Source organism: Cucurbita maxima, unplaced genomic scaffold (genome assembly GCF_002738345.1).
Source record: "Cucurbita maxima cultivar Rimu unplaced genomic scaffold, Cmax_1.0 Cma_Scf00017, whole genome shotgun sequence".
Classification (NCBI taxonomy): Eukaryota; Viridiplantae; Streptophyta; class Magnoliopsida; order Cucurbitales; family Cucurbitaceae; genus Cucurbita; species Cucurbita maxima.
Window position 1 is genome coordinate 3,963,354 of NW_019272033.1, and position 16,796 is coordinate 3,980,149.

At 38.5% G+C, this 16,796-nt stretch overlaps 3 protein-coding genes across 3 annotated transcripts; all 3 read right to left on the minus strand.

The window, feature by feature from the left end:
* Positions 1-2,237: 2,237 nt before the first annotated feature.
* LOC111492453 (heat stress transcription factor B-4-like) lies at positions 2,238-3,859 on the minus strand. The gene is made up of 2 exons (XM_023141795.1): positions 3,454-3,859; positions 2,238-3,332 (listed from the first exon to the last, which is right to left on the minus strand). The coding sequence occupies exons 1-2, from the start codon at positions 3,700-3,702 to the stop codon at positions 2,436-2,438; spliced, it is 1,146 nt and encodes a 381-aa protein (XP_022997563.1). The 5' UTR covers positions 3,703-3,859; the 3' UTR covers positions 2,238-2,435.
* Positions 3,860-10,650: 6,791 nt separating this feature from the next.
* Positions 10,651-12,269, minus strand: LOC111492078. Its single transcript, XM_023141256.1, has 3 exons — positions 11,614-12,269; positions 11,331-11,516; positions 10,651-11,257 (listed from the first exon to the last, which is right to left on the minus strand). Exons 1-3 carry the CDS (start codon positions 12,103-12,105, stop codon positions 10,976-10,978), a joined length of 960 nt encoding a protein of 319 aa, XP_022997024.1. The 5' UTR covers positions 12,106-12,269; the 3' UTR covers positions 10,651-10,975.
* Positions 12,270-13,368: 1,099 nt separating this feature from the next.
* On the minus strand, positions 13,369-16,232 carry LOC111491911 (probable serine/threonine-protein kinase At1g01540). Its single transcript, XM_023141009.1, has 7 exons — positions 15,176-16,232; positions 14,897-15,001; positions 14,621-14,743; positions 14,355-14,525; positions 14,122-14,251; positions 13,841-14,050; positions 13,369-13,761 (listed from the first exon to the last, which is right to left on the minus strand). The coding sequence occupies exons 1-7, from the start codon at positions 16,087-16,089 to the stop codon at positions 13,576-13,578; spliced, it is 1,839 nt and encodes a 612-aa protein (XP_022996777.1). The 5' UTR covers positions 16,090-16,232; the 3' UTR covers positions 13,369-13,575.
* Positions 16,233-16,796: the final 564 nt, after the last annotated feature.

Below are 16,796 nucleotides of genomic sequence, written 5' to 3' on the forward strand. Positions count from 1 at the left end.
TTCAAAAAAAAAAAAAAAAAAAAAAAAGTGTCTGAAAGTGAGAGATCTTGGTGTTGGATTCCTTTTTTTATTTTTTCAAATTTTTGTTACGTGTTTTTGTAATGCAGAACATTATGAGCTGCAGAGCCTTATCTTTTTCTTCCCCCACACCCCACTTGTATTGTTGTTGGATTTTTTAATATCTGGTGACAATACGATTATGAATATACAATGAACACAGCAAGGTGTTGAGATTATAAAAATAATTCTCTTTCCTTTCCCGCATCCAAAGTTGCAGCTACGTCTCAGATTAAACAATTGGTTTGTCCACTCTTTTACTAACACCAACGGCCCCCCTCTTCCTTCCTTCCTTCCTTTCTCTTCCTCATCTCCTTCGCCACCATTTTTATTTCTTTCTAATGCATCAAACACACACACACACACACACACTCAAACTAAAGTATCGCCATTAATCACCAACTTTTCATCTTTATCTCATATATCTTCCTTTTCATCATTTTTTTTTCTACATCTTTATCGGTTCAACTTGGACAATAATTATAATAATAACTTTAAGCATGGTAATTTTTCATAATTTAGTCGAATCCCCGCTGCCTCCCAAGTAACAATTTTCAATGTCAAATTCATGGGCGATACCCCTATTTATTAAAAGAAATAAAATTGGGCTATACACCTACATGCAAAACACTCTCTCCTATATTGGGCCTTATGGGCTTCCCTAAAAAGTTTTTTTTTTTTTTTTTCAAAGTATTGGAGCATGAACATTGTCATAAAGTGGTTTCCTAAAATAAAAGAAAAAAAAGAAGAGCTTTTTATATAAAAATGAGAAAATGGGCTTTTTTCTTTTAAAAGACCGAATACGCACAAAACGATGGCAAAACTCTCTTCATTTCAAACTTCAAACCCACTTGTTGCCTGCTTTTTCTCAACCACACCACCCTTCTTGGGTTCAACCTTCACACGAGTGGCCCGCACGTATAAACCTAGGAGTCACGTGCGGCACTCCTAAAATAGAATTATATATATATATATAGAGAGAGAGAGAGAGAGAAAAGTTGGAGGAGACGAGAGGCAGCTGCTGAGGTGGTGGGATTATGCAAAAGGTTTGGATTTATGGTACGAAACGAAATGATTGCACGACAAAGATATTCTGAAACCAAACTTTTTCTTTTTTCTTTTTTCTTTTATTTCTTTTCTTTTGGTTTTGTTTTTATTTATCTCTTTCTTCAAAAATTGGATCTTTTTTGACTTTACCTTTCACCTCTCTCTCACTTTCTCTGCTTTGCAAAATTATTTTCTTTTATTATTTCACTCTGCACTCTGCACTCTGCACTCTTCACCACCATCCACCAACTTCCACTTGGGGGAACCATTTCAAATATCAATTTCTACTTTCTTCTAATTAATTACACAATATACTTCCAACTAAAACAAAAGCATTATCCAACCAGTCAACTAAAGCATCTGTACATACCTGTGATTCATTATGTTTAATTTGGTCATCTAACAGTCAGTGATTCGATTTTAGGTGGTTGAGAAGAAGGCGGAGGAGGGGCGAGGCGAGGCGAGGTCTTTGAAAATTGTGAAAGAATGAGGGACCAAAAAACACTAAAAAATTGGTCCCTTACTCAGATATATATATATACTTGAAAAGTAGTAAAAGACACAGGTTTCTGGTCCTTGAGGAAGAAGAACAAGTCGTATGATAGAACCCCTGATGTGTACATTTCAGTCCCCATTTTCCCCACTTTCTTCCCCTTCCTTTCGCTTTCATCCAATTGCTCCCATCCATACTATTTCACTTCCTTCCCACCTCCCACCGCCTGTCTGTCTGTCTGTGTTTTTGCTTTCTTTCTTTTTTTTTTTTTCTTCCTTATGCGATTCCCAACTGACAGAGCTTAGAAAATGGGAAGAGAATGGAAGTAATTATCATAACCATTTTCTTTTCCAAGTAAAAAAAAAAAAAAAATCATGCATTTTTTTGACAATAATGAGGATATGATAGCTGTTTTGTGCGATTATTATCTTTAAATCCCAACTCAGAGAAATAGTAGAGTAGCGATATAATTAGGTGTCAGCCGCATGTCCTTTATGAACAAATCTCCTTCACCTCATGTATCCTTACTACTTAAGGACATTCTATTATAGAACCATTAATTGTTCTGGAATCGATGTATCTATCTTTTTCATCACACAGCCGAATAGTCCCACCTCCAACTAAATTATTTTAAGTTCCATGGGAATTCCAATTAACAAAGATTGATGTACAAGATAATCACATACACATTCACAACTTGGCACACAAATACTCCAACAGTTACTCAACCCAACGGATCCGATCAAATAACAAAAGGGAAGAATAATAGTAATAAAAGATAATAAAAAATTGAATAATCTTAAGAATTGAAAAAAGGGGTATGGAGGATGAGCAAGGGCTAGCTACTGGAAGGAGGCATGAGATTGAGCCCCAAATTGTCACCTTTTTCCAACACCAACCGAGAATTCTTGTTGGTATCTGAGACATGGGAAGAAGTAGAAACGTAATTAGTAGTATCAGGGTGCTGTCTTTTCTTGGACGATGAAAGTGGCACTCCAAACAGCTTGGTTTTGCAACTACTGTTATCACCCTCCATTCCAAACGTGTCGAGCTCCGTAACTGCGCTCTTTGACGTTGCGGTTGGAGAGCTGACAAAGTGAGTAGTAGGAATAGCATTAGCAGTAGGGAAGGAAAAGTGCTTGGTAGTGGTATTAGCATGAGTAGGAGGATAGAATCCAAGCAACTGATTAAGGGGTTTTTGGGAATTAGGAGGAGGAGGAGGAGGAGGAGGAGTAGTAGTAGTAGTAGAAGGGTGAGAAAGAAGCAAAGAAGGGAAAGAATTGCTAGGAGAAACAGGCTTCACGTGGTTTTGAACAAAATAGATAATGTCATTATAGAGTTTCCTCATATGAGCAAGCTCCGAAATCAGCATAGAGTTATTCCTCCTCAACCTCTCATTATCCTCCGACAAAGCCGTCACCGAACCCATCATGCTGTAACTCGTATTACTATTATTGCTAACATTTGCACTGCCCAGAACCGAAAATCCAGCGGGTGCAGCCCTGGGTGGCAGTGGTGGCGAGTCACACCAATTGATATGCTCGTCCGAATCTGAGGGGGAGATGCTAACGCGGGTTGAAAATGGGAAAAAACTGGACCCGAGATGGTGATGGTTGTAAGGAAGTTGGGGCTGAGCAGTTTTTCGTCTATGAATCTCACACAACAGATGCTTCTCACCCTTTCTGAAGAACTCGTTGGCGAACTCCCATCTGTCCGGGACAATCTTCCTAAAACCCTATTTTGAAAAAAAGAGCAAAACCCATGTTAGAAAACACCCCAAAGAGTGATAAAAATGGGAACTTGAAAAAGGAGGAGGAGTGAATATGGTGTTGAGTTGTTTATGTGTGTGAGCTTACATAAGTGTTGAGCTGGCGGACAAAGCTGGAGAAATTGTTGTGCTTGAAGTAGTTGGGGAGGAGATCGCGGGCGAACTCAGGGGGACGCCAGACGACGAAAGTGGTGTCGTCTTCGCCCCAGGAGACAATGTGATCGGTGGAGGGATCGTCGACCAACTGGTAAGTCTTGGAGAGGAAAGGGGCTGGGACAGACTTGTGAGAGTCCAAAGAAAGTAAGATGCCTTCACAATTGTCGAGCATTAGAGACATGGCTGTTGAAGATGAGATGCGGGAATTGCAAATGCAAACCACTTTTGCAATTTCTTCTAAGAAATAAAGAAACAAAAGTTGGGGAATGAGAGGGACTGAGTGTGTGTGTGTGTGTGTGTGTGTGTGCGCGTTTGTGTGTGCGCGTTTGTGGGATAAAAGAAAAGAGTTCTGGTGAGAGAAAGAGAGAGAGAAGAAAGGATGTGACGTTATCGTGGAACTCTGTAAAACTATAATCTCCACATTTTAAAAAATAAAAAACTTTTTAAGGATTATTAATCAGATATTATTAATTAAAATGTTTTTAAAGAAAATGAATTTCTCTGTCCTCGGTTAGTGAGAGAGAGAGAATATGTGTCTGTCTGTATAGGACTGTGGAAATAAGGGCATTTCAAGACAAACCCGTGACTCTAACTTTCTCTTTCTTTTTTTTCTTTTACCCTTTCTGACATTGAACTCGCTCGCTCGCTCACTCACTCACTCACTCACTCACTCTCTCTCTCTCTCTCTCTCTCTCTCTCTCCCTCTCACACCCACTTAAAGTTGAGGCTACAATAAAGAAAAGAATGCCATTGCTTCTTAATTTGGTTGCATATAGTGAGCAAATGTCATTGCAACCCCTATGCCCTTCACTAAATTATACCATTTTTTCCTCTCTGAACTCAAAAAATAGGTCTTTTCTATGTTTGTTATGTTGTAGAGAAGCTCAATCATGAGATTGGAACCTTTTCTTTTTCCTTCTTCAGATAATCTCCAAGGAAATGCCCAGTTTTTTTCCTTTTTTTTATTCGGTGCAGTACAGTTCCTTGAATAAACTACAATGTTATGTTCTGTTGAGTGTGTGTTCTTTGAATTGATTGTTTTATGCTGTAGAAATTGTTGTTTGTAAATACATGCATCTCAAAATGTACTTGTGGAATTTTTAAGGGAAGGGATCTGTATATTTTTTATATTTTCTTAAAAGAAATATGTCTTATTCCTATCGTAAGAAATATCACGAATCTTCGATATTATCCACTTTAAACATAAAATAATTCACATCATTGGAGATGTCTTCCTTACTTCCATAATAAACTTCCTAACGCATATATATATATATATATATATATATATATATATATATATATATATATATATATTTAAAGAACATGGTAGGCAATAAATTTATTTCATAGGATGAGGTAGCTGTTATTAAATTTGTGGTATCTCTTATGTTTCAATTAGTTATCCTCATAATTAGAAAGAAAAAAAAATAAATGCCATGCATATTTATGAGTCCTAGAGATTGGGCAAGTGAGTGAATTATTAGCCCATAAAAAAACGAAGTTAGAGTAAGACAATATAATTGAAAAAAGAACCAAAGGGAAGGGTTGAAGGCCACCCAAAATCTCCAATGTCATAATTGGAACAAAGATTGTGCATGGAACAATGTTTTAAACTAAATAATGAAATGAATATCTTGTGAAAAGGTTTCATATTTGGTTATGATGAGTGACCATGCAAAGTAAAAGTGGGTGATGATAGGAGTTCAACACATAAAGGCAAGCAAAGTGAATAGCGGATTTAGGTTGATAAAAATGATGGGTAATTATGTGAATTAGATACTCAGATGATTATATTACAATCCCCTCATCATCTCCAGGATTCTATCATTATTGTAAAACCAAAACAAAGCTTTTACTTTCATCTTTTGGGATCCACTTATTTGTTGATATGGGATTTGCAGAAGATAAAGGTATAAGAAATTACAATTCCCGAGAAGCAATGGAAATGGGAGCAACAACTCTGTGTCGTTTCAAATTACAAGTTAAGAGAGAGCTTCTACTTCTTATCTCTCCTTCTTCTTCTTCCAATTTGATGCCGAGCTTCTCAGACCACACTGACGTTTTCTACGCCCTGAACCATTTCAGACAGGACTGACATTTATAATATATATATTTATATGTATAAATGAGGATGAGGACAATGCTTTTTAAAATTTATAACCCTCCTTCTGCTTCTGTATACAATTCTCGTGATTCTTAGTTTGTCTTCTTTGTTTTCCCTCTCATACATGACAATTTACACTCTCTTAAATCAATATGATAACCCATAATTTATTTTTCTTAATCTCTTCCCCTTTAACGTAAACATGGCAATCCCCACTGCATTGGATTACCCAAATCCTACGTTACATAATTAATCATAACCCCAATCAATGTATGAGTTGGGGTGGGGCCTTGGGTGAGTGAGTGTCTAGATTGGGTTGGGAGGATTTTGAAAGGGTTTTTGTTAAGAGATGGATTTGTGTTAGAAGCATATAAGACAGAGTTGTTCACTAGAAACAGGATGGGAAGGGGTCCATAAGAGAAAAGTGTAAGCAAGAAAACCAAAGGAAAGGAAAGCACATAACAACACTCATGTGTGTATGTATGAATAAAAGTGAAGAGACACAGAGATGGGAGAGAGCCCACCAGCAGCAGCAGTATATGCCACCAAAATCCTCTCTCTCTTCTTGCAACCCCAGGAAGATTCTATTCCAACTTCTTTAACCCATTCCCCACTCGCTTCTCTGCATCATTTCCTCACCCATTTTATATTCATCTATAAACCCAACCACAAAAATACCAAAACCCCATCTCTTTTCTTTTCTTTTCTTTTCTTTTCTTTTCTTTTCTTTTCTTTTCTTTTTTATGTGTACTCCTAACATTATTACACGTATTTCTCTACCATTTGTTTTATTGCATGCATTCATACGCCTTTTTCTCTCTCTCTCTCTCTCTCTCTCTCTGCTAAGTGAAACACCAAAACAAAATTCATTTCTGCAATTTTTTAGTACAATAAGCCCTACAACCTTCCCTTCTCTGTCTCTTCTTGTTCCCACTCTGTTTTGTCTCTTTACATCCAATACTCTACTATGCATACTCTCTCCAAATACCATTATTATATATCAAAGTTTTAATAATCTCCATTTTTTTATTTTTTATTTATTTATGCTATGTGATCACTTTAATCAAAGCATGGGAGAAAGTTACGTCTTTTAATCAAATGGTGCACTCCAAGTCACTATTTTTTCGCCCCCCACAAACCCTTTTAGAGCATTTATTAGGAAAAGAGAAAAGGTTATTTTGTTCATTGGAAATAGTTGGTGTAAAGAATTGAACAAAGTTTCAAGGTTTTTCAATCGATTACTATGGGGAAAGAAAGAAAGAAAGAAAGAAAGAAAGAAAGATTTAGTGGATGTATTTGATAATTAAAGAAAGAAAGAAGGGTGTCAGAAAGTGAATAAGGGAGAAATGAGTGTATATTTAATGGGTCACGAGGGGTATATGGATATCCCACGAAGAAATCACTCCCTAATTAATGCCTAATGGATTCAACAACACATCCCCCCTACGCTTTCTATCTATGGAATCTTCCATGTAATAAGAGTATTGCACATTTTAACATCTAATCTCTATGACCAAAGTAAAGGGTAAGGAACATTTTGAAAATTTCAAGGAATAAACATAAAAAATTTAGTCTTTTTGGAGATAAACATGATATCAACATCCTTTTATGTACACGAAAAGATTTGGTATCTTATTTAATAATGCTTGCTAATTGCACGTCCTATACATCATCATCTAAATTGTTGTTAAAAGAAAAGAAAAAGGGTTACTATAAATATATATATGTTAATTTCATTCCCATGCAAAAGTTGATTTTCTCCAACAAAAGACATTAAAAGGAGGAAACAAAGCTCCACCAAAAGAGCTAATTGATGAAAAGAAATTAGGATAATAAAAAAGAAATGGGTTCCAAATGACCAATGGTTTCTTATCAACAAGTAAAGCTAATTTTAGGTGACTTTACAAAGAGTGTCATCAAAAGGAGAGAAAATACAACAAATGTCTCATGTCTTTCCTTTTCCTCATTATTTTGTTCCTCTCTTTTCTTTACTAAAGAAGCAACACACCAACCACAAGCTCTACAATGTAAAAAAAGAAAGAAAAAAGAAAGAAAGAAAGAAAGAAAGAAAGAAAGCCATTTTCTTCTTCTTCATTTCATTCCGTGAGCATTAGAACCTATTGTAGGACATCACTTGAACATGAAATCAAGTCTTTTTCCTTCCACCCCATCACACATCTTTCTCAAAAAACGAGCTCCTGCATTTACTACACACTCAACAATACTCATTCTCTCCAATCAACTACCGTAGTAATGTGCTTGTTGTTGTTGTTTTTGTTGTTGTTGGGTGCAATCAAACGGTGTACATGTTCCAACAGTAACATATGTATGTATTGTATTGTCTAAGAGGTTTAGAAAGCACAAAGATAAGATGAAGGTTTAGCATCTGTCCGACAAGTTGATGTGATATTGGGCCACGGAATTCCACTAATGATATACTTTTAATTGGTGAAATGAGCAGGCAAGGGGCGACCCCAGACGTGCAAAATGAATGGGGGCCTAGCAAATGCTCTTTTCTTTACTACAAAATATGAACACACATGTGGGTTGATTATTCAAATATGATCAAAGATTAAGAAGAAAAGGAAAGGAAAAGATGTTTTAGAATGTGGATGAAAGAGGGGAACATTAAGGCTGTTAGATCACATGGATATCACATCCCTTTTCTTCCCCCCCGTCTTCCTCTTCTCTTCTTTTTATACTGTGGCTTAGCTAATGAACGTTAAAAGAAAAGAGTATATTTCAAAAGGGAGGGTCCCATTTGGGCTTTGCCCTAATACATGATGTAGCCCTCTCCCCCCCACCCCCCAATCCAAGGGATTCAGAGTGAGTGATCAGGCCATCCATATCAAACCCTAATGTATTCATGTGGGTCCCTCCATTTCCCATCCTGATCATCACATCATCTCATGCTTAAAGTTTCAATCTTTTCTCACTTTTTTGCCCTAAATCATTGTCCATTATGGCACTCTCCATTTACAAAAATATTCTACCAAACTTAACCTCAACTCATGGAACCACCCTTAAGCCTCTTGTTGGTCATAGAATCATCCAAGAATCATTTCATGGATTCGCAATGTGACCCATTCCCCTATTCCTCATACACCTTTCCTTTTGGTGTGAGATCAATGACGGTGTGAATGTCTTTGCAATCATATATGTTTTTTTGGTTTAACAACCCACCACCTAATTATCCACTAACAAAAACAAAAACCCTTTTGGCTGCTCAATCACGTCAACCACAAAAGGCATTGCATGTTGAGTCATCAGATGCAGATGGTTCAGCTAAAGCGTAGAATTTCCCGGTCCCCTTTATGGAGTAACGACTTTCCCTTCACCTCTGTTTTTGCTGTAAATCTTATATTACATATACATCTCTGGATTTCCATCTTATGGGACTTTTTTTAAAATCCCACATACAATGTAATGAAGGTTGATGAAAGTGATAGTAAAGAAGAAATTAGATGGTGTGTCTGAAAGTGAGAAGGAATACAGGAGAAGAAACTTGAAATGAGACTTGTTTTTCACCCTTCCCTTTTTAGCATCACGTCTACTGTTGCCAAAAGTGGAACCAAGACTTACAATGCTGCCGCTTTTTTCTGATGTTGGCTTTAATTAAAGAAAAGAAACTCTAAGCTGTTTTCACGATCCACCAAAAATACACACATATTTTTCACCCATCACTTCCCGCATCGCAGTAAGAATCAGACTGTTGAATGTTTACTCATGGTTTCTTTTGTTTTTTTGTCTTTTTGTGTGTAGTGTGTGTGGGAGGAGGGGGGTAGAAAAGGAGAAATGAGTAAAGAAGGAAAGTGAGATTGGGATATTTGGATATTGTGGATTTGAAAGAGATGAATGATTCATAAAATGCATGAGGAAAACAAATAGATACAAAGTGGAAGAAAGGTGAAGAAGAGAGAGCCCACAAAGAGAAAGAGCGAAGGAAAAAAAGAAAAGAAAAGAAAAGTAATAAAGGGATAGGAAATGAAAGGAGAGATGCAGCTTTATAGGGAATAAGGAGTGTTGGATCGATGATTGAAGTGAAGGAAAGTCCCACTCCTTATTCCTTAATGGAATTTCAGTCTGTCCACTACAGATATGGATCAAATATAATAATACTTTTTTTTTCCTTCTTTCCCTATCCCTCTCTTTAAACACATCAACACACACAGATGGATAGCGGAAAAGCAAAGAGGCATGAGTAGGACGCGACTTGTATGGGCTGTTGGGGCTTGCGCTGCTCCAACTCTTAGTGGAGGATTCAATAATTAATATCACTAATTATACGTAGTTTATAATCATCACACTACCGTTTTCACTTTCACTTTCTAACCCCATCATTAACGGAAGCAAAACTTCACTAATCCCTCTCTCTCCCTCTTTCACTTTTCTGCAAATTCAAAACCCAATCACCAACTTCTCACCGTCTTCATGATTTTCTCTCTTTCAATAATCAAGATAGGGAGCTTTGAAGTTAGATCCACATTGTGTTATTATTGTTGTTATCTGTAATGTAGTATTATTATATGATGATAGATTGGGCCTAATTAATTATTATCTTTCTGTGGTTCTTGTGCTTATGATCCTTGAGTTTGGTGTGGGCTAGATCCATTTGCTTTTAGTGCAAATGGGCTCAATTTGTGTACCCTTGGCTCATCTATATTAAAGTGGCCCAGTTTGGTCTTTCCCCAAAAATGGTGGAGTTTCTCTGTTGATTCAGTTGAAAAGGCCCAAAAGGACGCAGGAAACAAAGTTCAGAGTTCAGACCAGACTAGACAACCTTCCAAGAATGCATGAAAATGGTTTGAATTCTACTACTTCTAAAGAGATATATATACACTAAACTCTTAGCGTTAGATTTCAATGTAATCTAGACTCTGTTGCACACGTTACTGCTAAATTTCCATTCTTTGGTTTACTTCCCATGTGCTTCACATCATTTTTTATATTTGGGCTAAAATCACTTTCTAACATTCTCATTATTAAAAACAATAATACTACGAGCATGGAGCAACACAAATGTAAATTGGAAATTATTTTTACATCTTATATTATCATTATCGGACACTCACACCGTAATTAAAAGAATGAGATCATTTGAAGCCACAAAAAATGGTAATAAATAAATAGTGAAGCCCAAGTCTATTCACGTGTCGCTGCCCGGAAACCAACCTGTACTGCACTACTCGGGCAAACGGGCAGCCAGCTGAAGCCCCGTTTCCGTCCCTTTTTCCTCTTTCGAGCGCTCGCAGTCCGCTACTCCTAGACACCCTCAAGAACTAACAAAAAAATGGCAAGTACTGATTTTAATAAACGCTGAACATATTTTGTGGATTTCGATTCGTTTTCAACTGACTGTGCAATTCTTGAGCGACATGGGGACATTGAGTTTCTTAGGATCGAAAATTATGGGGCAATCGATGTGTCTGTAGAATTTAGGCTTCACTAATTGGCCCAACACATAGGCTCTGGATCTGATCACGAAACTCAGTTTCAATGGCACTGGGGTCGCCGAAGTTCCGGTGGAGCTGCTCAGACTTGCTCCGCTTCCGTACAGTGGGACTCTGGTGCCGATCACATGGATGGTGAGAGATCTCTGACTCTTCCGCGACTGATAGAACTTTTTAACCTGCAAACTCCGAGAATTGGTTGATATTCAATAGTGATGAGAAATATGGGGGGTTAGGGTTTTGGGAACTTACGGTTCCTGATGCGACTGAGATTTCGGAATATGTTAAATCGACGGGAGATGAAGAGACATGGATGCCGAAGAATGATCCGGTGTTCCGAAATATGAGTTTCACAGTGGAATTTACAGAGGCCATGTCAGTGGCGACGCCTGTGAAATCGGAACCGGCTTGGATTCTGAATTGCTCGAATGTAATGCTCTGCAATTGAAGGGAAATTAAATCCGAAATTCAGGACACAAGAAAAGGCAGTAAAAATGTGGGGTTTGTGATTGTGATTGTGATTGTGATTGTGTACCTTCATAGTGATCTTAGGCTTCATTGGCCTGCTAGCACCCCAGAGAACCAAAGCGAAGAAAGAGAAGAGAAGAAGAAATCCCAAAATGAAAGCGAGAAGATAGCAGCGACGAGGAAGAGATTTTCCCTGATCTTCATCTTCGAGAAGACCTTCCTCTTGGATGGCATCGCAGTCGTTCCACGGCTTCTGTCCCTTGCGATGGGGGGCGCGAGAGACATCGTTGGGAGAGATCTTCCTAGATCCAGGTTTGAGGGATCCGGAAAATCTGGTGGAGGAAGATTCTCTGGAGTGGCGGCCGAGGGAGGAGCGAGAATGGGGTGGAGAATCCATGGGGCTAGTGAGCACAGGAGTGGAGTGAAAGGAGGTGGCAGTCTTGTCCCCATCGTGAGAGTCTCTGGAAGGGCTCTGAACGTAGTAGGCGGGGCGGCGGGGAGATCTGGTGGGAGAAGAAGTGGCGTTACTGGTGACTTCGGAGTCGGTTTTAGCGTGCATTGTGGATGTTTTCGCTTTCCGGTGGAAGGATTTTGGTATATTTTGTTTGTAGAAGAAGAGCTGAGTTTTATGAAATTGGGTTTACTGTTGTTAGGTTGCGTCGGTGGTGGTAAGACTGCGGTGCAGAGCATAGCATGTGAAAACCAAACCATTATTATATTACCTTGAAAAAGCACAGATTAAACAATTTAAATACCCCTTTTTTCTTAATTATTTAATTTATACAATACAAATACTGATATACTCATAGAATTGAAATTTTGATATTGATATTATTTAAATAAACTCATTATAATCTACTCAAAGCCTGGCACCTCAAGTAAATCGTCGGCTTCGTAATGGTTGGCGGAGAGCTGGAGGGCACACTCTTGCGCTGGCTGTTTGGTGGCCGCCGACAATGTAGCCACCGGCTCCTGCATTCGACTGTTTGGACTGTATCCAGGCCCATTTTCTACCCTGGCCCAAACACGACCACAAAAGCCCATATATTTTAGTCAATGTCCAATTTTAGTAAAACGGTCTTTGCTTGCTAGTCCATCACCGACGTCGTTTTGCGTAATATATATATATATGTATATATATCCAGGAACATGAATGAATATTGATAGATTATTTCATTTATTTGTTAGCTTTCAAAATGATTGAAATGCCTACAATCATTTCATACATTTAAATGTTACATTTTACACTTTTTAAGTGTAATTTGCATACAATTATGGGTAATTTTCTTGTGTGTGTGTGTGTGTGTGTGTGTATTATAGAGAGAGAGAGAGAGAGAGGCTAAAACAGTGACCTAGACCACGGGGTTTGGAGAGAAATGCCAAAAAGTAAGAAGCAAAAACGAAATGTAATAACTTTATGCAAATAATAGCAGCAGAAGAACATGAAGGGAGTGGTCCAAGATTCTAAATCCAAACACACGACACTCACTTCCAGTAAACGAAAAACAATAAAGGTTTCTCCTTCTCTTACACGAACTTAGTCCCCACAAAACAGTAATGCTCGTGACAGTGTAGGACCCTGTTTAATTCTATTACACCCACCAAACTTCAGTACCACCTATTCGATTCTAATCACACCCACCCAACTTCCACCTAAAAACTACTCATCTTTACTCTTTTCCATCTTAATCTACACCATTTCAGTTAAATGAGCTTTATGGATTTAAGATTTAACCAAAACGTTGTTGTGGTTACAGTTATAGGTTCCTAATTTTGGAGGTGATGGCCACTAGAATGTGTGGAAGTTGAAATCCAAAGCCCAAAACCCAAAACCCAAGACAAAGATTGATTCAGAACATTATACAGATTGTTTGGTACAATACAACAATGGGAAGACACTGCAGTGGAAACAATTTATAGGAAGCTTCTTCTTCCCAGCAATTTGAGGAACAAAATGCTGGGATTCCTTAAATTTTAGAGTGTAGCCTGATTGTAACATTGTGAGTTAGGCACACACACAAGTTCAGCATCACCTTAAAGTGCGAGGTTCGCGAGGTTGCTGTTGTTCTTCCAGTTCTTGCTTTCTCCATAGATGACGGCTTGCTTGTGTTGCTCCACTTTCATATCCGCTGCTCTCTCCGGATTCACTCACAAGCCTTTCCATCAGCCTTTCCTTCAGTACTGATCGTCCCCCTTCCCGTCCCACCCTACGATCCTGAAATATTTGAACCAAATAAACCACAGTCTTCTAGTTAAATATTCTCACGTATCATGTACAAATGTTGTCAACTTACATCTCGGAAAGGAAACTCGTCAGCTTCAAGCATATGAATGACATGCCCCATTTTAGGCCTCTTCTGAACATTAGGATCCACACATCGTAAAGCTACTAGCAGAGCACGCTTCAGTGCCCTTGTTGAAGGCTTCTCAGGCAACTTGGGATCCAGAACTCCCTCTGCGTTTCGATTACTAACCATTGTTTTAAGCCACTCAACTAGGTTGACCTGAAAAGTAAAGTTAAGGGTCAAAATTGGAGCCTGTATAGACCCAAGTGTCTGGATGAGTGAAAACAAACCTCTCCTGAAGGGCGGCTATAATCTACTGGATTTCTCCCTGTAATTATCTCCATAATGAGGATGCCAAAACTATATACATCACTTTTTTCATTTAACATGCCAGTACTCGCATATTCTGGAGCTACATATCTACAACACAACCCGAGATCGCAATGCATAAGTTACTCCGCCAGGATCGTCAATTTAGAATTAGAAACCAAGTCATACGTTTCGCGCTAGAACTTAGACTAACCCGAAAGTTCCCATCACACGAGTCGTTACATAACTCCTCTCTGAGCCTAGAAGCTTTGCTAGGCCAAAGTCAGAGACCTTTGTATTCCACTGCTTATCAAGCAAAATGTTACTTGACTTGATATCACGGTGAACAACCTTAGGCTCAAGCCCCTCATGGAGGTATGTTAACCTATGATTTTATCAAGTCAAAACCATGCCAACAACCTGTAGAACATAACTCATCCAGAAGCAAAATAGTGATAGCAAATACAATGTAGAACATACCCTTTCGCTGTTCCAACAATTATATTCATTCGAATGTCCCATGTGAGAGGACTACAAGGCCCAACTTCTCCATGAAGCCACTGTTCCAAGTTTCCATTATCGACGTACTCATAAACAAGCATCCTACAACAAGACAAGCAGAATGCACACACGTTCTCAAATTACCTCCAGGGAGTGCTTTTTGGGTGTGTTTCATAGTTCGACATTTAGAAAAGTTTCTTATCTAAGCAGTTTCTTAGCTTCTACAGGGATTAATTAGGAGGAAAATCAGAATACCTGTGAGCTCCTTCTGCACAATAGCCGAGCAAACGCACCAGATTCTTGTGCCGTACGCGTCCAATTGCTTCAACTTCAACCTTAAACTCTCTCTCGGCCTGTCCCCTGATGACAAGCAATATTGCATAAAGTTTTTTTCAGTACAGCAACATAAAGGTATCAAATTCAGTAGAGGATCCTTGTAAAATAAGATCAGCGCTCGTAGTATTATGACATAACTGCAAGAAATTACAGGATCCGTGTGACAAAAAAATAAAATAGAAAAAGAAGAAGAAGAACCTGTTATTGAGCAAATTTTTTATAGCAACCACAGTGTTGTCCTCCAGAACACCACGGTACACAATACCATATCCGCCCTCACCGATTACATTTTCATCCGAAAAACCAGCAGTAGAATACTCGAGCTCTCTGAGAGTGTACCAATGTCCCCAACCCAAATGGGAAACCTCCGGCACAACCACCGGCGCCTGGTCACCGGACCGAACCTCTCCGCTACCGTGGGATGAACCGCCGACTCTCTCCGGATAAGAAATCCGGTGGTCCTTCCCAATTTCAATGTGAATTCTATGGCGTCCACTAGGTGTGCTCCCTTCTTCCGTCTGAAGCAGCGTCGCTAAAGGCTCTGCCTCCGGCAAGGGCTCAGGGTTCGAAGCCACTTGAACTTTAGGAGGATCAGAATGAGCTGGATTCCGAGAATGGTCGATTCGTATTTCCTGGATTTCCTTGGACACATTCGGGATAGTGGGGTTTAGAGAGGACTTAGATTTATTGGAACTGTTGCGCCTGGAGATGAACCATAGCGAAATGAGGAACAGAACAATAACAATGGCGGCACCAACGCCAATTCCCAAAACGACCCACAAGCGCAAACCGAAAATGGAGGTCCGCTTGGAGAGCTGGTCATTCAAGAAGGCATAACTAGACATTTTCCACCTTCCTTTTCCTCCCTCTACACCTCCCCCTTGTTCTACAAACCCGTAGACTAGTTTATCTAGGGGAGACAGCCACAGAATAAGAAGGACAATTAGTTCAGTGGCAAAAGCAAGGATGCAGTAAACTGAAAAAATGAAGACAAAAAATTGAACTGCACATTCGACCCATTCAGTGGGGTTGACAGGGGGAGAGAAAGATGGAGAGATCTGGCAAATAGGAGTAGAACTTGTAAAATGAAGAATCATGGTTACAAAGGCCATCCATTTTTTGACCCCTCTTCCCCGCTGCGGCTTGGCTGAACTTCCAGGGTAAGTTACAAATGATTTGTGAAATTGAGGTGGGCTTCCACTTGGGGTTCATATTCTTCCTCTGCAATCATTTTATACAGGACTTTCAGTAAGTGAACTGATTGAATTGTCTTGTTCGATCATTAGGCTTGGTAAAATATGCTAATGAACCAACTAAATTGTTAACCAAACATAGTATTCACAAACAGCTTTTGTTGTATCCGATTGTTATTGGGACAATAATGATAGTGTAGTAGTTGGTAAACCTTCATCTTCATTTTTTTTTTAATAAACAAAATTGAAAGTAATTTGTTGGTATATATAAAGATAGTGGTGAGTGGTCACAGACTTGGAATTAAAATAACAACAAATAAATAAATAAATGTAGAGTTTAATTAATTGTGGCATAGCTTAGATTACCATTCTAATTTTGTCTTTTTCCTTAGATTATTCTTCCTATATTTAGCTTTGGCATTTTAATAAACAAAATGTAATAAATAGTGAGGAAAAATCTTTTTTTCTTTCTAGTAAAACAGAAAATTATTATCCTGCTTTATTTGCCCATAAATACAAGCCATTATTCCAACAAACACAGAATAAGAAATGAAAAAGTTGGGCGAATCACCCCATGGGGCCCCTACCACTTTCCCCATTTTTTTTTTTTTTTTTTTTTTTTTTTT